General features: G+C 49.2%; 1 protein-coding gene across 1 annotated transcript; it reads right to left on the bottom strand.

Moving 5' to 3' along the window:
* Positions 1-1,186: 1,186 nt before the first annotated feature.
* Positions 1,187-20,425, bottom strand: LOC122389357 (long-chain-fatty-acid--CoA ligase 1-like). Its single transcript, XM_043381290.1, has 11 exons — positions 20,295-20,425; positions 19,697-19,807; positions 15,826-15,980; positions 9,735-9,935; positions 9,075-9,275; positions 6,920-7,137; positions 6,240-6,390; positions 4,467-4,658; positions 3,825-3,965; positions 2,629-2,892; positions 1,187-2,138 (listed from the first exon to the last, which is right to left on the bottom strand). The coding sequence occupies exons 3-11, from the start codon at positions 15,940-15,942 to the stop codon at positions 2,001-2,003; spliced, it is 1,623 nt and encodes a 540-aa protein (XP_043237225.1). The 5' UTR covers positions 15,943-15,980; positions 19,697-19,807; positions 20,295-20,425; the 3' UTR covers positions 1,187-2,000.
* Positions 20,426-20,917: the final 492 nt, after the last annotated feature.

Here is a 20,917-nt window from a genome sequence, read left to right as displayed (position 1 = left end):
ACATCGCGTAGGTACCGATCTCAGATCGCTTTCGCTAAACCGTCGGACAACTCAGGTTTGTTTTTCAAAACAAAGAATACAGTTCCAACCAGCAGTGTCCAGCAGTGCAGTGCTATTGAACGCAGCCCATCATTTATTGTCAAGCGTCAACAAAATAGTCCGTAGTTGAACTTACCTCTAGGCTGAGTTTTGACGATCGTCCTGGCCGATTTTAGCTTCTCAAGTGTAGTCCGTTCTGTTCCTGTCAAATCACACAAACTCTCCCCCACACTCACCCCTCCACTCTTTCCATGTCTCCCCACACACCACTCCCCGTACTTCTTCTTCCACCACGGGGCCCCAGCGGCACCCTCCCCGTACTGCCGCCGGCACAATACTGAACTCGACACGACCTGCGGGCAGTGGGCAGCGGAGCCCGACCAACCGTGCCCCCGGGCGGTTGGCCGACAACGCGACGATACGGTATGGTGGGTAGGGGAGGGGGGAGGAGAGGGAGGGGTGGACGCTGCCGGCCGACGGTGGACGGAATGTGGGAAAAGAGTCGAAAAAGAGGATGAGATGGGGAATACAGGAGGAGGGGAGAAGGAGGGGAAGATAAGTGAGATATAAATCCGTGCAAAGATGTCTTGCATCCGACATGAACTCGTTATTAGGCCCGTTCAAAAGGAATGGATAAGCAGGCTCCATTAATTACGTAACATAATAAATTGCCAGGGTATGAACAAATAGCCACACTCGCTCGTCTGATATAAGATATTTTTTTTTCTGTCGTGTTCAACCAAAATCAATGCATTACATTTGTCAGTAGTGAGTAGCTTGCCGTTAGAACGAAGCATTTTACACGAAACGTCTCAACTCAAGACACTCAGCGTGCGTATTGACGGTTGACCTTGCATTTGCTACGCCCTCCCTGAAGGCAACCGACACTTCAATCGCAATATTTGGAAAATATTGATTTAAACTAACATTCCTGGCCAAATATCTGAGCTCTGAAAAATATAGAGTGATAGGAAATCGCACAATGCACTCAGTCCCATTCTTCCATCTTTTTCTTTACTTCAGATGTGGCGATGCCTAAAGGAATTTTATCGGACCGATCTCTTTTCAACTACCAAACAGATCGAAATTTAAAGCGTACTTAGCTTACAATGCGATATAAAGATCGATGAAACCTGCACACATATGTCACATATTCACAGGACTTTATTCTACGCTCAGCAAGCACCGGCTAATGGGAACCGTCGTATATCCCCATTGCAAGACAATCAGCGATTACGCATCAGTAAAATACAGCATTTGAGCGCAGAGTTCTGACAGGCTACCTACTATGTAAAAGATTCACCACGGCAAACTTACTATCATGCAAGATATATGCGAAAAAGGTTTACCACAACTCATCAGTCCCACACTTCCTTGTTTTCTCAGTTTGTCACTAGATGCCAGCACAAGGGGCTGGTCTCCGCTTCACTCACTCCCCGCTAGGTGTCAGCACAATGCACTCATCAGTTTTTCACCGCCCACCAGATGTCAGCACGCTCCCAAGCTGATCCCAAGCTCAATAGGTAAAACACGGAGGAGTCTGCATCCGCATTCCGCACCAGTTTTATCATCCCTCGTAAGATATAAGCACAATTCACAATCACAAGTGCTAACTATTTCAGAAAAAAAACTATTTCAGAACACTGCACTTCCACTCAGGGTACAGAAGAGCTTCTTCCGCCCCCCGCTAGATGTCTCTACCATCCAGTGATGCTAGTTTATTGCAACGCCCGCTAGGTGGCAGCACAATCCACCATTGCCAGTTCCAATTCCCTACCATTCATGCCAGCACACCACCAAACACCATCCGAGCTTAAAACACACATCAATATCTCCCGTTCCACGTCAGTTTTCACTCTCAGCACATCTAACAGCTGCCAGTTTCTCTCTTTCCAGAGAACTCAATTCCAAAGAGAAGCTGCAAAGCACCAGCTTCTCTCCTTTCTCACTAGATGTCAGCACTAGCGGAGTTTGGCATACAGGTCGTCGAGCTGGGGTTTGAAGTAGCGTCTCATTTCGGGCCGGCGTGGCTTCTGTCCGGCGGTCAGTAGACTGTTCTGAGCGCTAAACCGATCCGGGTGGAGGTAGATGTCCTTCACCTGGAACCCGGCACCGAGAGGGGTCAGGTGGGTCGGTAGAATGTGAAAATGAGAGGTCAGGGAGACGGCCCTACAGTTAACATCCCTCAGGTCTCACAGTTGGGTGTTCATGCTTCTGGTGAACAAACAATGCAGCGGCATTTTTCAATTCCAGCAGCTTCAAGCAAAATAAACCCACTGCGAATCTAGCACATTACTTCACCGTCTTATATTATAAAACGGAGAAAACAATCATCTCAACTAATCTCGATCTCAAATCTACATATCTATTCTGTTGACACGTCAAGTGTGGTCACTGGGCAAAATGGGCGTATCACTTCAAAGACCATGTATCAACTATATTAATATGTCATTTTATATGGATCTTACGGATATGTATCGGACATATACATAGGTATATGCATAATAGCTGTTAACAGATAGTAAATGACGAATGTATCGTTATCATATGATCTTTTTCTCCACCCGTCCTTTCTCCCGTCGTCCTCACCTGTTCAAATCCCTTCAGCCTGGCCTCAGTGGCGAGTCGATCCATATCCGCCAATATCATATCCTTCACTGCCTGTGCCTGACAGAGGACGGACAGCGTGCCCCTGAGTCCCGTCGTGGCCGCCCAGGCTTTCAGTTCAGCAACCTCTGGCACTACGACGGCCACCACGCAGGACTTGAGACTGTCACCGTGTACCAGGAGTTGGGAGATGTAGCGAGACCGGAGGTAGACCGCCTCCACTCGCTCCGGGGAGACGTACTCGCCCTGCGGGGAGGGAGGGGGGGTCAGATATTAAGGGGGAGAGGGACCGGAGGTAGACGGCCTCCACACGCTCCGGGGAGACGTACTCGCCCTGGGGGGAAAGAGGGGGGGTCAGATATTAAGGGGGAGAGGGACCGGAGGTAGACGGCCTCCACACGCTCCGGGGAGACGTACTCGCCCTGGGGGGAGAGAGGGGGGGTCAGATATTAAGGGGGAGAGGGACCGGAGGTAGACGGCCTCCACACGCTCCGGGGAGACGTACTCGCCCTGCGGGGAAAGAGGGGAGGGGAGGGTTAGATACTCGTCCTGGGGAGAGAGGGAAGATTCAGATATTCCTCTCCTGTGAGGAAGAGGGGAGAGATTTACACTGCACTTCCCAGTTCCCAGCGAGGAAAAAGTTTAAGACATGATCTTGCAAGGGTTTTAGATTTACGATACGTTAATATGTCCCTTTGAGAGGGAAGGAATCCTAATGAGATAGGTGCGGGTTGTCTGGACTGATTTTGTGCAGAGGAGTGAGCAAGAGATAGGTATTATAAGGAATTTTGACTCGATCAGCGACCAGGAAAATTTTTTGGCAGCATTTTACGCAGAGTGGAACCAAGAATAAAAAAGGATTTCTATCAAGAATATAGCTCTTGCAAGGCCTCAAAATCTGAGGTTTCTGATCGAAATGATTGTTATTTCATTTCAGGCGCACGATAATAGCAAATAGCTGTTTATCAACAACCAACTACCAGGTTCTTAGGTTGGCTTGACATGCGTTTTGTGTGCTGTATCTGCTCTCACCTGAGCCAATTTGAACATGTGTTTGTGTTTGTGTGCTGTATTTTCTCTCACCTGAGCCAGTTTGAACATGCGCTTGCGCCTTGTGAGCTGCATTTGCTCTCCTGCGCCAGTTTGAACATGTGTTTGTGTGCTATGTTTGCTCTCACCTGCGCCAGTTTGAACATATGTTTGCGTCGATCGATGATCCTCAGCGTTCCGTGTTTGGTCCACTGTCCTATATCCCCTGTGTGCAGCCAGCCCTGTTTATCCAGAACCTCGTCCGTCCGAGCCGGGTCACCGAAGTAGCCCTGGGGGCAACGGAGGGGTCAGAAGACGTCACAGTAGGTTGGATGTTAGTAGAGGTCCGAGATGGTCAGTGGAGGTCAGTGGAGGTCACTTAAGGTCAGTAGAGGTCACTAGACTAGGTCACCAAAGAAGCTCTGAAGTCAAATGAAGTCAGCAGAGGTCAACGGGAGTCATTGGAGATCAAAAGAGCTTAGAGGATGTGAGCAGAGGTCAATAGAGGTCTAAATGTTTTGCTGTCCGAATTAACGCAGCTGGAAGTATTATAACATGAACAATAGCAACTTACAGCAAAATGCCCCCCCCCCCCTCTAAAAAAACAGTTTTGAGTTACGCACTCTATCTGGCTCCCTTATTTATGCCTCATTATTGAATCTGCGCTGTTCCCCTCCAATTCTCTCTCATTTCATTAACTCCCCTCTTTCCCTCTCCCATCTCCCTTTTCCGCTCCCTCTCTCCTAATCCTCCCCCCCTCTCTCCCCCTCTCCCCCTCCCCTCCCACTCACCTTGAACACATTGCTGCCTCGTATGCACACCTCTCCTTCTCCGCACACCGTATAATAACCCATATCGGGTACATCCACCAGCTTCACATCACAGCAGGCCAGCGGCGGCCCGACCTGACCCGGCCTCATGTCACCGGGCACAGTCAGAGTACAGGCGCCCGAGCACTCGGTTTGGCCGTATCCTTCCAGTACCTAGAGGGGGAGGAGGGAGGTGTTAGAGAGAGGGAGGGAGCGTGATAAAGGGGTTAACCCGCGCCCTGCTGGGGGGGGGGGGGGTGTTTGAACACCCCCCCTTGTGGTTTTTCGCGAATATCTCAAAAACGGCGGCGCTCCCGCCGCCGTTTTTGGTACACCTTATCATACATCAATTCTACACATGTTATGAAAATTTCAGACCAAGGTCATTCAAGGTCAGGTCACCAGGTCACTTGAAGTGACCTCACCTCATAAAAAGTTTCAATGCCTGTCATAGCTACATCGAGTGACCGATCGCTTTGAAACTTTCAGCGATTGCTAAGAGCAATAGCATGTACAAAATGTATATCTCAGAATTTTGATATCGATGACCTAAGGTCAGGTCAATTTTGCGACCTCCCCATTATAAGTCAATGGGAGAAAATTGAAATGCGCCTCTTTTGGACGAAAGACATTATAAACACTCCCAAACACCGAATAACAAGTGGTTTAGACACACTGAACATGAAAATGGCGTCCATGAGTATGACCCTTGTTTATGCCCTGAGGTCATCTTAGGTCACGAATGGTATCTAACAGTTTTTCGCAAATAACTTTTGATAGAGGCATGCTAGAGCGATGAAAACGCCTTAGATGTGTTCAGCTCGACGATACGGATCGACTGATATGCAACATGACCCTTTCCGGTCAGGTCATGACCTTGACCTGAGGTCAAATTTTCAAGTTGACCTTTCAAGGTCAAGTTATAGTTCATTCGATGCGTCTTGACGAGAGGAACACGATTCCGGTAAAAGTAAGCTCGTACAAGGCTTGGGTCAAAAGTTATTGCAGAAAAACTGTTTCCGAAAAAATCGGCTATTTTTGCAGTTTTTGCCCCCTGCAGGCAAAACCGTTGAAGTTAGGTCAAATCTGAGAGAATTACTCAGAAAGGGCGTTAATGGGGCTATCGAATGCGCTTTTCCGCGGCGCTATAGCTCTATTGGTTCCCGAGTTATGCGTTGGCTTCTTGGAAATTTTCGACATTCGACCTGGAAATCGGCGAAATTTTGCCTTCCATGACCTCTGGTGACCTGACCTTTGACCTGACCAAAAAATTGACCGAAGTGATTTCGTCATTATTTTTGACGCTCTTTCGAACGCCGCCTTCCGCGTATCGCTACGTGGCCCAGGAGCCGAGTTACAAGGGGGGGTGTTCAAACACCCCCCCCCCCCCCAGCAGGGCGTGAAAATCCTGGACCCCCAGCCGGGCGCGGGTTAAACAATAAACTTTGATAGTCTGTCGAGTTTGGATGAGGCATAAGATAAGCTCTCAGTTTGACTCGAATAAAGATAAAAATAAAATAAAATACGTTCTGGCTTTAATTAAGTGCGCAGGTAAATACCATTCCATCTAAAATTTGTGCCTAGGATAACCCCAAAGAAAATAAGAACAGAAAGCACCAGCTAAATGCAAAAAATATCTGCATATAGACCTATACCTCACATAAAAATAAGAATTTAAACGCTAGCTATCACCCATCCAACATCTTCTAGAAAACTTTTCCCGCCCTAAGATTCGAACCCGCCTCACCCACTCACCGTACATCCCAGCGCACACCGGGCGAAGTTGAGTACGGCCGGCGCGGTGGGAGCTGACCCGACCACCACCAGTCTCACTCTACCACCGAGCGAGGCGCGGGTGGGCCGGAGCACGAGACGGTCCCAGATCGAGTCATTGCGGACAATAGACCTGTGGGGGGGGAGGGGGGGAGTCATTGTGAAGTATAGGCCTGGGAGGGGGGGGGGGGTGATGGAGTCATTGCGGAATGCGGAGTATATACAGACCTGGGGGAGGGGGAGGGGGCGGGGTACAGAGATCGAGTCATTACGGACTATGTAGAGCTGGGGGGGGGGGGACATGGAGTCATTGCGGACTGACCTTGGGGGGGGGGGGGGTCATTGCGGGGTAGACCTGGGGAGGGGGGAGGGGGTCATCACAGACTACGGATCTGGGGAAGGGAATGGTAGGTGGAGGTTTGAAGCGGGTGGGTTTTTGATTATTTCGCAGCGTGTCAAATAAATAATGCGGTTTGTCGTTCTTCCGACTTGCTGTCTTGATATATAATTAAAAATAGTTTGTGATCTCAGAATGTTTGTCTCCTCACCTCCCCTCTCTCCCCGCCTTCCTCTCCCACTCACCCTCCCTCCCTCCCTCCCTCTCCCCGTCCCCCTCTTCCCCTCTCTCTCTCTCTCCTACCCCTCCCCACTCTTTCTCTCACCTATCTACCTCCGCCTGTTTGGCGGACAGCGCCCATTTGAGCAGCCTCCTCCTGAGTCCACTCCCGGCGGCCCACGCCACGGCTCTGTCCTTCAGCCTATTCAGCTGCCGCGGTACCATGGGTACCACGGTGGGCCGTAGGGCACTGAGGTCAGACGGCAGGTCGTGCAGGTCACCGCTCCAGTAACCGACACTGCCGCCCTGGGAGAAGAGCACCGCCTGTCGGAGAGAGGGGGAGCGAGGTTAGAGGGATGGAGATAAACTACGTAGAACATCGGCTGTCAGACCAGAATTCCGATTTCTTTCGAGTTCATTTCACCTTTGTATGTTAAGTGGCTCGTTCACACAATTTACGTTATTCATCTTAACTTTGCGTTTGTGGGCAGGGCCTCAGGAATCGTTGCAGCCCTATACCCTGTCCACAGCGCCTGATTTCATTGAACTTGGTTTACTTCACTTCTTTCTGTCAGAGTGGTCACTCGGTCTCACTTTCTATTGTAACATCCTATCTCGCCTTCTGCCTCGGCCGATGTCATGACTTGCGTTAATCACACACATCCCCGTTCTCCAGACTCCACCAGCCCGCGGCGTTGACAGCTAGTTGCACCGCCCATCATCGGCACTCCAACCGGCGACCTGATGTGGCCGGGTCTCCGCCGCTGCGGCGCTGGCGCCCCGGTGACTGTTCCGCTGCGGCGCTGGCGATCCAGGAGTCCCGCTGCGGCGCCGGCAGTCCGGGAGTGCACCACTGCAGCACTGACAGCCCGTGGTGCTGAGCCACTGCATCGCCTGCAGCGCGGGCGTTGTACCACTGCAGGTACTGCAGCACCGGCGGCGGCGCCGTCAACGCGAGGGTTGCACCACTGCATAACCAGCAGCCCGCCAACTGTATCACTGCAGTATCGTCAGCCGTGGGGCTGAACCGCCGCAACACCGACTGCCTGAAGGATCCATCGCCGCTGCGCTGGCGGCCCGAAGGCTGTACCGTCGTGTCACCGTCAGCTCGAGGGCTGTGCCGCTGGGGCGCCGGTCGCTGTGCCGCCGTGGCGCTGTCGGTTGTTTGCTGCGCCGCCGCGGTGCCCTCGTCCGGGGGGCTGTGCCGCCGCGGCGCCGGGGGCCTGATGGCTGTACTGTCGCGGCCCCGGGGTCCGGGGGCTGTGCCGTTGCTTCACCGTCAGCCTGGGGGCTGTACTGCTGGGGCGCCGGCGACCCGGCGGCCACGCTGCCGGAGTACCATCGGCTGTGGGCTGCGCCGCCCCGCGGCACAATCATCCGAGGGCTGCGCCGCCGTGGCGCCGGCGGCCTGATGGCTTTACCGCCGTGGCGCCGACGGCCGGGCGGCTGTGCCGCCGGTCGGCGCTACGGCATGCTGGTGCCATCTACCGCCACCTACGACGGCGCCGCGACCGTTTAATCGACGGCGCGCACGCTGGCTGGAGGTCAGCGGTTACCCGTCCGAGGAGGGGCAATGCTGGCCGTTTTTCACTCTGACTTTTTGTTGTTAATGATGGCGTCACCTCCTTTACCAACCTTCACTAACAACTAACTGTCTTCTCTCTAACATTACTAATCCATCTGAGCTCCTGTATCCTTGCCAGCCGGTGGCGCCATCTATCTATTCACTATGTTTTTGTTCGTTGACTCAAACTACATACCTTATTTGCCTATTTTTTCTGTATTGATTAATAAACCGCCGGTGGAAACCGGAAGAGAGAGAAGTGAAAAAAGCATACATCCTCGAATATGGGCACGAACGGGTGGTGGATTATCAATCATCTCGATTATATTCACCCTTTTACTCGCTTCCTCTCCCTTTTTATTCCCCTCTCAGTTCACATATTAGCTAACGATATATGACGACAGCTCACAATGTCACGTTTCCCCCTTTCTTTCCTTCTTTTCTCCTTTCCGCTGTCTCATTACATCCTCCTCTCCTTTTATCCATCCATCTTTTTCTTCCTTTTCTTTTTCTTTCTTCCTTTTAACTATCTCCTCTCTCTCTCTCTCCCTCCCATCCTCTCTCTCTCTCTCTCTCTCTCTCTCTCTCTCTCTCTCTCTCTCTCTCTCTCTCTCTCTCTCTTTCTCTCTTTCTCCATCTTCCTTGCTTTTCTCTCCCTGCCTCCCTCCCTCTCCCCTCTTCCCTCCCCCCATCTCACCTCACAGATCCTCTCCAGCATATGTGCCAGCGGCAGGTAGCTCATCAGCACATCGCCACTGTTCGGTGCACACGAGTCTAACTGTAGCAGCAGGGCGTGGACCGATGACGTCACATTGGCGTGGGTCAGAACGATGCCCCGGGGCGTGTCTCCGGTACCGGCCGTGAAACAAATGGTGGCCGTGTCCTCCGGCCGGGGCGGCTGAAAATAGAACGGGGGGGGGGGGTTAGTTGGGGGGGATTTTTGGTGTTTTGTTGATATTTTTCTTTTAATCCAACTTTAACTGAAATATAATTTTTTGTGAACTTCATCGCAGCATTTCTCGGTTCCATTTCATTTCATTTCAGCATTTCATTTCTCGTAAACATTTTCCAGTTGATAGCATATTTTTTTCAAATATTAGGCCGGGACACTATTCCATTCATTGCCAGGTCGGTTCATCCGATTTATTTTCGAAGACCGAATCTCACATCTCTGTCTCTGTCTCTCTGTCAGCTCTATCTCTCCCTCTCTCTCTCTCTCTCTCTCTCTCTCTCTCTCTCTCTCTCTCTCTCTCTCTCTCTCCCTCTCTCTCTCTCACCCTCTCGCTCTCTCTGCTCCCTCTCTCCGTCCCTTCCCTTCTCCCATTCCCCACTTTCTCTCTCCCTCCCACTCTCTCACCTTCTCGGCAATCTGCGCCTTTCCTCCTTCCTTTTCCATCTCCGCGAATCCCACCACCGTCACCGCCAAATCAGCCGCTCGCTTCAGTAGATCCGGAGCTGGATGGTGTGTACAGACAATCTTCTCCAGCCGTCGGGGACGCGTGTTCAAAAGGCCGCTCAAACGGGCGTCACTGTCCACAACGACCACTGAGAGACCCGTCTGGAATAGGAGAGGGAAATGACGTCATTGGGTATATGATGCATCGCTGTCTAAGACGACTAACGAGAGGAAGGAATGAAAAAGGAGGGAAAATTACGTCATTGGGTACATGATGCGTCGCTGTTCACAACTACCAACGAGAGGTCAGTATGAAAAAGGCACAGTGTATATAAATACAGTGGCGGCAAATGCGCTTGGTCACGTGACCAAATATGCACGTGCGGTTGTGGCGAGGGCACTTCCCGAAACTCTGGTGCCAACGGCCTCGCGGCGCCCATAGAGAATACATGGGACCTTTTCTTTTCAGACCTATCGTGTCTAAACCAAGCCATTTAGTGCAAGGATACGACTGGTTTGAGATTCAGTAGTCTTTTGGCTATAAATCGGCATAAGAAACGTATTTTTATCGGCAAAATTCGCAAAGTACCAGGTGGTTTTCCGATACCCTGCACGCCTCCTAACCCCCGGCGGCCGACCGGAGGAGTCTGTAGCGCTCCACTCACGACTTTTGGCGATAGCTCAGAACACCTTACAGCTAGAGGGCTGCTATTTGGCACACCTTATCCTTGCTTCCATACGCATCTTTGGAAACCAATTGCATTTCCGCCTCAGGTCAGATCACTGACTTATGACGTCACACGTGAACCTCTGCAATAGTCCCAAAATACCGAAACTTCGCAATGCCCTCGGTGCCAGAGGAGCTGTCACAACGAGATGATATATACAGGACCTAGCATCCTCTAGAAGTCTCAAAACTTGTATATCTCGGATTTCTCCTAGAGGTCACATGAGGTCAGGCCGATCGCGTGACGTCACCATTACAAGTCAATGGGGAAAATATAGAAACTGTAATTTTGACGCCGAGAATGATCTAAACCTAGCTCAAGCACATGGAATCGCAATTTCATGCAATTCTTGCAATGTCTAATGCTTCACTTTCGCATCTTTATCCTAGCGTGACGTCATTTATGACGTCACAAAGGTCACAAGTTTTTTCGTCAATAACTCCTGATAAAATTGAATTGGCAAGTCGGAAAAGTCGCCAATATACTCGGGAAGACTTACCGAATCGAATGATATAAGATATTAACCTCCTCCGACCAACTTCGTGACCTGAGTGCCTCTGACCTGGCTTTGACCCGATGTGAACACCTTATGTTGACCCCACCCAAACAAAAGTGTACCATTTTGACGCACCGGAGCATGACAAACATGATGGTATTAAAATCGCGACTCTGCGCCGTTTTTGGCAAAGTTATTTCTCAAAACCCGAAATCGTATTTTGGCCCTCGGGGCACTTGACCTGACCCTCACAGGCCACCAGTTGACCTGAGACTTTTGAACCGTGCATCAATCGCTGCGTCCCCGGTCCCGTAACGGCACACATGCTTGTTTTTCCCGCGAGGCTAGCTCAATTAGGGCGAGGGAGTCGTACCCGCTCGCTCTCGCGGCCGGGGCGTAGTAAAAAAACTAAGAAGTCTGGTGATGATTGATGCAAGATTCTTACAGATAATAGTAGATGAAGGTAGGGCATAAGTTATTAAAGATAAATGAAACAAATTTGCGCCCTCAGTAGCCTTGATTTATGCATTAAGAGTTATAGAACCATATGCGGCGGAACGGGGAGGGCACCGGGGCACCGTGCCCCCTTTAATTTTGACATTTTAACATTAGCCCTATGGGCGTTGCATGGAAAGAATCGGACCGAAAGTCGGCAGTGCCCCCCCCCCCTTAATTGAAGGTGTTCCGCCGCTACTGTATAGAACAACTGTAAGCTGCAGGCTCAGCTCTTCAGTCTCTACCTATGCCTGCAAGCACAATAAAATCAATGGAAGAGTAATAATAGATTAATTGTATTTTATTGATGATATTCAAGTTTCAGTGGTAACTATGTCACCGATGATTCAATATTATTTGCACGGTATCATTTACCACCACACGGCTAAATATTTAGTATCCAAAATAATGCAGTAAAATAAGCTGCGCCACGTCTGTCGACAAAATCTGGTGCCAACTCAAGGTCAAACGGAAAATGTGGTCACGTGACCAATGTCCGGCAGCTGGAAAAAGGAGGGAGAAAATTACGTCATTGGGTGCACAAAATGTACACAATTATCCCCATGAGCCAAGGAGGAAAAGCACGTGACTGAGGACGACATCGGCCGGTATTGAGACCAACCAGTCTGTAGACTGTACCGGGTGTTGCAGCTAAATTGGGACAAAGTTCGTAACCTAATCACAATTTTGTTATTTGGAGGATATGGCTGAAAATTTGACATGATACTATTTCAACAATGCTCTTTCACGTGCTAATATTTTTGATGCACGAAAACCGATAACAGTCATGGAGGAACAGCGTAGATGTACAGTTGCTGAATTAGTTCGCGCTGGACAAAGCGCGAAAGAGATCGTTATCGCAACAGGATACCCGAAGTCTACGGTATATCGCACTGTCGCTACTATGGACGGTGGAGGAGATGTCAGTAGACGTCCCCATGCGCCGCGAAGTGACCGCAAACGGAATCCTCGGTTTCTCGCGGGCTTGAAAAGGTCTATTGAGGCCAAACCAGGTGTCTCAATGCGTAAGCTAGCGCGAGACCGAAGGGTGAGCAAAAGCACCATTAGCAGGGCTGTCAAGGAGAACCTCGGGATGAGGTCGTATAGTAGGAAACGGCAGAACCTTCTGACGGAGCGTCTAAAAGCGTTACGGAAGGAGAGGGTCCCGATGGTTCTGAACCAGCTCAAGAACCATGGAGGAGACGTGAGAGTCTTTGTGGACGAAAAGAAGTTTGTGGTAGACGAAGTTGCCAACCGCCGGAACTCAAGAGTCATCGCCTCGAACCCCGGTGATGTTCCACCAGTGATGATAAGCAAAAATCCAGCCTCTGTGATGGTGTTCGGAGCCGTCGCGAGCGACGGTCGCGTCATGCCCCCTCACTTCATACCTGCTGGAGAAAGAATCGGCGCAGAGGAGTATCTGGCCATCTTAGAAGAAGTGCTTTTGCCCTGGATGGCGAAGTACTACGACCTGAAGAAAGTCACACTTGTACAGGACTCGGCTCCAGCTCATGCTTCCCGGAGGGTGCAGGATTTCCTTAGTCGGAAGATCCCTCTGTATGTCCCAAAGGATACGTGGCCTCCAAACTCACCCGACCTAAATCCGTGCGACTTTTGGATGTGGAGCGCGATTGAGGAGAGGTCCAACGCACGTGCCCATGACAGCATCTCGAGCCTCAAGAAGTCCATCAAGAAGGCAGCCAGCAGCATCGATCCTATGGAGGCTCAGCGCGCGTGCGGCGCGTTCCGACGCCGCCTGGAGATGGTGAAGGAGGCTCATGGTGGCCACATTGAGTGAGAGGGTAGAGAACATGTGCGTCAATACACGTTCAAAGTTTGAAAGCTCTGTCTCTTCATTCTACTGAGTTATGCCACTTTAAGTGTAAGCGGGAAAAATTCCCAATTTAGCTGCAACACCCTGTAGAGGAAAAATACATGATTGGGGGTTTGGAATAATATGGGTAAAGACGTTAATCTGGCAGAAATGAAATACACAATGACGCAAATAATGCCCCAGGCGAACACAGAACATTGCTGTGAAAAGAACAGCGAGGCCGTGAAAAGAACAGCGAGGCCAGTTTGGCAGCAGAAACGGAAAAATAACGCCGCAGGGTGTTTGAAAACAATGTCCAGAGTTTAGCCTGTCGGCGAAGACAGGAAACTGACGGTACAAGCGTTACAATAATAATATCTTCGAAAAGGTCAGTCTGGTCGGAGGCACCGGCCAAGACGTACTACACATGAACTACAAAAAATAGTTGATAATGAATTTAGTTCAATTCATTGGCAAGATACCAATACGTAGGACGATGCGGGGCAGAATGATGATCGAAATACAAAACTGAGTCTATGCAATCCAGATCTATGCATTCTTGTGTGGCTATTTGACTAAAATATGTGTCCTTCAAACATGCCGCATTTTATACACTTTTCTTTAGAATCACTTCTCCATGTCACTTCTTCATTTTAGAATAACTTCAGGCCCAACATTCGTGACCTGCACATACCTATCTAACCTCAAGGTCGTAGTGATTCACAACCATAATCGTCCGTTTCTCTTTACAACCACTGAAACCTCCGCGACTAATCTTCAAAGACATCCGGCTGCTGTTTTAGTAACATACGCCGCTCTTACGGTGGCAAATGTGGCAACTTCAGTGAAAAAGTGGCGGCTCTAATTGCTGGAGCGGACGCTCGACTGACAAAACTGGCAGCTCTCCAGGCGTCTGGGTAGAAGCGCCGGATCCATTAGTGCCATAACTGTCAGCTCCAGTGACGTAATCAAGGTCTTCTGCTGGTACTCGTCTCATCGACGCCTCAGGCGCAGCAGACAACCGTGAATAGACTCGCAGCATTTGAGTTTGCAATACCAATTTCGCATTGCAAATTTTTTCATCGAGAAAAAATATAGTGATTTTCAGTTCACATGAATGATTATTTAGCTCTTAGTATGAATCTAGCGTAATGATCCATATTCCATGATGCATGGCCAACAACGAAGTTACATTTTTTCCTAAATAGGTACTATTTGCTCGATAATTCATCCTCAGTATCTTTAGACGCTTCACATGACTCATAGCTAGCATGAAACTTTTTTCGTAAAAATTTCATATTCCATCCCTGCGACCAGTGCACCTTCAGAACGCCCGCCAGCGAATAGTTTTGCTTTCAGCGAGCCGCCGGAGACGTAACGACGACCAACGAAGCGCCGCGAATACCTCCGCGCAGTGTCACGCGTCGCGAATGCCGACAGTCTGCGCCACGCGCCGCAAATGCCGCCGGGAGGTCAGTATCCAGCCGTGTGAGAGCCAAGAGGAGGACATGTCAGCTGCGCTGATGGAGTTGGACGCCTGCCAAGGACACCGGCCGAATGGTTCATTCCAGTGGCCGCACGCTGATGGGAGTGGAATTTATAATAAAACGAATAAAGTAGAAAGGACGGCTCCGTGAGCGATTCACGATAAAACCTATCCATAAAACGGTATGACGTGCACACTAAAAAGGATTTTTTCCAAGATCGTTCTTTCTTCAGTTCAAAGTTCGAAGCCGAAGTGCTGGCTTTGAAATAAAGAATGAATCTTTTCCGACTTTTTGGATGTCCTTTATACGCTGCGATTAAAAAACTCGTCGAAGAAAAGGCAATACATAATGGTGTTAACATATATTTAAAAAGTGTTATGTATATCACTCATGCAAGTACTCTCAATCATCAATGAAACGTTGATGCCTCACTTTGTCGATAAAGTAGGCACCACTCCTCACCTTAGCAATAACCTAACCACACGTGACCTCACCTTATCAATAACATAGGCACCTTCATAGGCGGCGGAACGGGGAGGGCACCGGGGCACCGTGCCCTCTTTGATTTTGACATTTTAACATTAGCCCTATGGGTGTTGCATGGAAAGAACGGGACCAAAAGTTGGCAGTGTCCTCCTTTAATTGAAGGTGTTCCCCCGCTACTGCTCACCTTATCAATGACGTAGGCACACGTGTCCTCACCTTAGCAATAACGTAGTAACCCGTGTCCTCACCTTATCAATGACGTAGGCGCACGCTCCTCACCTTATCAATAACGTAGGCACAGGTGTCCTCACCTTATCAATGACGTAGGCACAGGTGTCCTCACCTTATCAATGACGTAGGCACACGTTCCTCACCTTATCAATAACATAGGATTAGGCACCTTCATAGGCGGCGGAACGGGGAGGGCACCGTGCCCCCTTTGATTTTGACATTTTAACATTAGCCCTATGGGCGTTGCATGGAAAGAATGAGACCAAAAGTCGGCAGTGCCCCCCTTAATTGAAGGTGTTCCGCCGCTACTGCTCACCTTATCAATAACGTAGGCACACGTGTCCTCCCCCAGCGCGTCGTACAGCGGTACTGTGATAATGCTGAAGCAGTAGCAGCCCTGCTCCACCAGGGTCCACTCGGGACGGTTCTGCATCAGGATACCGACACTGGTCTTCTGGCCTGGGGTGAGACCTGCAGAGAGGAGTTATATGAGTCAGGTCTATGGCACGGCTATCATTGTCAGGTAGGAACATGGATGTCGGGATATGAGGCCGACGCTGGTCTTCTGACCTGGGGTGAGACCTGGAGGGAGGAGTTATATGAGTCAGTCAGGTTAGAAGAGTCAGACATTTTGTTGTTCTCACAGACAATGACAATTATTACATGGTTTTTGTATTGTCATTGTCTGTGAGAAAAACAATGAGTCGGGTCTATGGTACGGCTGTCATTGTTCAGTTATTTCGGTTATCATTGTCAGTTAGGTAGGAACATGGATGTCGGGATATGAGGCCGACACTGGTCTTCTGACCTGGAGTGAGACCTGGGCCTCGTTTCATAAAACTCTGCCGTAATTTACACCTTTCCGTATTTCACACCCTTTCAAACTACGGAGCGTAAATTAAGCCGTTTCACAAAGCCAAAACTGGAATTGTTTACACCTCCGTAACTAAGCACATTTGCGTAGTTACCGTAATTTATCAAGTGTCCTACAAATTACAATTTCATGTCAACACTTATTTTTTACGAGAAATTATAAAACAATTATGTTGAATTTAAATCTTAAAAATTATTTATGAAAAAACAAAATTGACATTGATGACCATCCTTTATTAAATCAATATATTGAAAACAGCAGAAAGCCAGCTAAGCAGAAGTGCCTAACTACGAAAGTGGCGCGGCGCGGCGAATAAACAAAATTCCGATAGTGGCCACAAAAAGCGACTGGTACAGGAGATTTGCAGTTTCTTTTTCTCATTTTGGCTGTTCTGTCTTCCTCAACGGGCTCAACATTATAAAATATATCAAAAATTAGCTTCGAATCTTCACATTAACTCAAATTCACGCAACATTTTTGTGCGTAGTTTACACCACTGATATCAAGAGCTTGATAAAATATTTGGCGTTAGTTACGTCGTTTTATGAAACCCAAATGGCATCAATTGGTCCGGAATCGAGCATTTGCCGTAAATGAAGCTCCGTAATTTCGATGGCGTGAATTACTCCGGTCTCCGGCTTTATGAAACCGAATTGGCATCAAATACGCCAAATCTGGCATAATTGACGGAACGCCGTAAGTAATTCCTTTTATGAAACGAGGCCCTGGAAAGAGTTGTAGAGGTCAGAATCAGGTCAGGGGTTAGGGAGGGTTTAGGTCAGACCGCGGCATTCACGTCTTCAAGATTAGAAACTGGCATTCTGCCATGGACTGAGACCTGGAAAAGGAGAGATCCAGGTGCTAAGCCAGCTTGTGTGAGAGGTTAGGTTAGATTGTTGGTTAGTAAGGTGCGTTCGATGTCGGGTTACGGCACCCTTGAGTTTATTCTGGTCTGTACTGCAGCAACAGACAGACCTGACAGAGACTGGTCTCCTGGCTTGCACTGAGGCCTGGGAGAGGGGAGTCGCTGAGGGCTAGGTCAGCGTGTCACATGGGTGGTCAGGAGTGGTCTTTAAACTAGGGCTCAGACGGAACTAGGGTCGCAGAGGTGTACCTTAGAGAGTTACATGGGCTGGACCAGTTTTTTTTTGGTCAGGCCAGGCGTTCAAGGGGTAAAAAAGAGTCGGGTCGAGCGTCTCAGGGTATTTATGACGGTCAGTGAACCTCGAAGGCCAGGATTCTTCAGGTCGATGCGTGATCAGAGGTCTCAGAGTTCACCGGTCGTGCTATGGTGCCTCAGTCGTTAGAGGTCAGAGGTGTCAGATGTCCCAGGGGTCAATTTAGGGAGTCCCGGAGGTCAGGAAGTCAAAGGGCTAGAGGGCAGGATGTAGGAGCGCAGACATGAGGCTACAATATTTATCAACAGCATCAATATAGTAATAATGTTGACTCAGACCTGGTGACCGGGTGTGACCCGGTCACAAAATGTCTTTGTGGGAGGGACACATATAGCCTGGCATAGTTATCTGAGGTACCCGGTAAACATGCCAGGCTATATGTGGTAACTGGTACCAGATGAGAGATAGTCATTCAACAACAACATAATAACGGTCATCCGTCACGAGATCGCTGTCGCGGGGAGGCGTCGTAGCAACAATCAACATTAATCGATCATCGTTACCATCAGAACTTAATTATAAATAAACAACAACAACGCGGCGTGCACCAACGTTAATCAAAGGGCGATTTCTCGAAGGCAAAAAATAACTCATGGCTTGTGAAATTTCTATTTGATTTTTTATGTATCTAATTTTATTTTATTAACCCTCGCATGTGTGCGGCGTTTGCCAGCTTCTAATGTGTAGGGGGGGGGGTCGGTTGGACCCCCCCTTGCCGTTTGGCCCCTGATCGAGCTAGAGCTTCGCGGAAAAAAACGAGCGCGTTGCCCGTGACGAGAGGAAGCCAATGGGCAATGATACCCAATTTTAAGGTCCTAGGTCATTGGTTGACCTTCCAGGTCAGGTCAATGACCCATAGTCGGGAAAATCGGGACCTGTTAGAAAGTCGTAAAGTGTGGCTGCTAAGGGGTTTTTCGGGGTGCTGATCACGAATATCGTGTTAGTTTTGATCACAGATGATGTCTTTGAGCATTTAGACCAGGTCGGGTCAGGTCAGGTCAGGTCAACCAGTAGGCGTCGTGACGGGTATTCGTAGTACATACGTGTCAACCGCCTCTGACAGCTTCGTAACATGTTACGAAGTCTCCAAAACTGCTTCGTAAATGACAAATGTTCAAATGGCTGCTAAATTCGAATTCAGCTAAAAAAACTAGCCTAGAAACATGTAAAACTCGAAAAAGTGAACCGAGGTCACCCGAGGTCACCAAAGGTCAATGACCTGACCTGACATTCAGGTGACCTTGACACTCACCCTAATGTATGGGAGCAACATCAAATCACATGTTTGAACGTTTGAAACCACGAAAAGCTTGCAAACGCGCGGCTAATGCGAGCCGACATACGCGAAATCGCGATTCCGGCCAAACATGGTCTCGGAAAAGTGGTCACAGGTCAAAGGTCATTTGGGTCAGGGTCATGCAATTTTCAGGGTAGGTGTAAAATTGATCAATGCGAGGGTACTGAAAGTTTCGTCGCGATCGGCCGCTTTTTACGCGAGTTATTCGCGAAAAACCATGGGGGGGGGTCCATCCGACCCCCCTACACATGCGAGGGTTACCTAATTATTGATGCATTACCCAATAAGGTATCTGAATTGAAATAAAGCGAAAAATGCAAAACCAAGCACAACTAAATCAGTGTATTAGGATGCTAATAAGCCCCTCTCCCTCCCCCTAACAAGGCTCCCCCATCCTGCTGTATCCATTCTAGTTGATTATGAATGAATAAATATAGGTACTCCAGTAGTTAAGGTGTCAACTGAAAAAGTCGCAAGTCGCACAAACTATGACTATGTAAGGAAGTCTCCCTTGTTTGCGTTGGAACCTTGCACGAGGAACGCATTTTATCATTACGTCAACAAGGTCTATACACATATGTCATGGATCACTTGAGACAGCCAATATCTTCATATTTTACTACGTCAATCTGTAACCGCATCTTGTCTCAGCTCATCCGCTGTCATTCAAAAGTCATCTATATTATTTATGCATAAGATAAATAGTCCTCATTTGAGTTTATCACTTATTTCATCACTCATTCATCACTCATTTAAGTCAGTTTATTGAGCCTCACTTCTCCAAATCATGTCTCAGTTCTCCAAGCCATATCCCAGTTCTCCACATCTGATATCTCACCTGAGGCAATAAGTCCCGCTGCGAAGTTCCGTGCCCGGAGCAGTGATTCGTTGTAGTGTAGCCACTGGTACGGTCCGGTGCCTTCCCTCCAGCCAATACAGGGGCCATTATCTGAGGGAGAGAGAAGAGAGAGGGTCAGAGAAAGAGGGGAGAGACTGTCAACTGAGAGAGAAAGATATGAGAGCAAAATGAAGTGGAAGGTACCTACCCGTAATGTAGTCGGTGAAGAGAAAGAGTGGTGGTGAGGGAAAGGGAGGGAGAGAGAGAGAGAGAGAGAGAGAGAGAGAGAGAGAGAGAGAGAGAGAGAGAGAGAGAGAGAGAGAGAGAGAGAGAGAGAGAGAGAGAGAGAGAGAGAGAGAGAACGCATAGTGCTTGCCTACCTTACATAAAATATACCGCGTATAGGTACCCATTTGCATTGCACAAGTGCACATCAAAAACAAAACATGTCTCTCTCTCTCTCTCTCTCTCTCTCTCTCTCTCTCTCTCTCTCTCTCTCTCCCTCCTCTCTCTCTCTCTCTCTCTCGTTAAAGTCTCGTTACCACATGGCGGTGTGTTTCATTGTTTCACCGCCCCCCCCCCGCCCCTAGCCACTTACTGGACAGTTTGGCGCCTCGCCTGAAGGCATTGTACAGAGTCCTACACGTGTCGTCCTGAGGTCGGAACGGCTGCGTCCGATCACAGTTCGCCTGGGAGAAGGCGGATCTTCGCACTGGCTCCGGACCCTGCAACAGAGGAAAGAACAGGTCATGCCAACAGATCGCTGCTAGGATTTAACTGCCCCCAAAAGTGGTAACTAAGGTTTTGTCATTTGTCAATTACAAAACGACGTTTTTCATTGATTTCGAGGGCTTTTGAATAGCGTATGCATTCCACACTGCGTCCCATTCAATCAGTAGCGGCGGTCGGCGGAACACCTTCAATTAAGGGGTGGGGGGCACTGCCGACTTTTGGTCCCATTCTTTCCATGCATAGGACTAATGTTGAAATGCCAAAATCAAAGGGGGCACGGTGCCTGGGTGCCCTCCCCGTTCCGCCGCCTATGCATTCAATGCTATCTTTGTGAATTCGTCTGTCTGAACCGCTAGCGCGGCGCCAGCGAAGGGCTGTCGAAGGCTAGCGACGGCGGTCGCTGGCAGCGGGCGCAGTCAGCTGACTAAACGCCGGGGAAATGCTGTACCGCAATACAGCACAGTCATGCGGAACAGAATACCTGTACAG

The sequence above is a fragment of the Amphibalanus amphitrite genome, unplaced genomic scaffold (assembly GCF_019059575.1).
Source record: "Amphibalanus amphitrite isolate SeventyFive unplaced genomic scaffold, NRLGWU_Aamphi_draft 000355F_arrow, whole genome shotgun sequence".
Lineage (NCBI taxonomy): Eukaryota > Metazoa > Arthropoda > Thecostraca > Balanomorpha > Balanidae > Amphibalanus > Amphibalanus amphitrite.
This window is presented reverse-complemented; position numbering and strand designations above follow the sequence as displayed.

Bases quoted from the DNA above. Each gene is read 5' to 3' on its own strand.
- LOC122389357 (XM_043381290.1), bottom strand. From the start codon at position 15,942: ATGCAGAACCGTCCCGAGTGGACCCTGGTGGAGCAGGGCTGCTACTGC. The intron at 3,966-4,466 runs GTGAGTGGGAGG...CGTTGCCCCCAG, and splicing joins GAGGCAGCAATGTGTTCAAG to GGCTACTTCGGTGACCCGGC. The intron at 2,893-3,824 runs GTGAGAGCAAAC...CCCTCCCCGCAG, and splicing joins ATATGTTCAAACTGGCGCAG to GGCGAGTACGTCTCCCCGGA.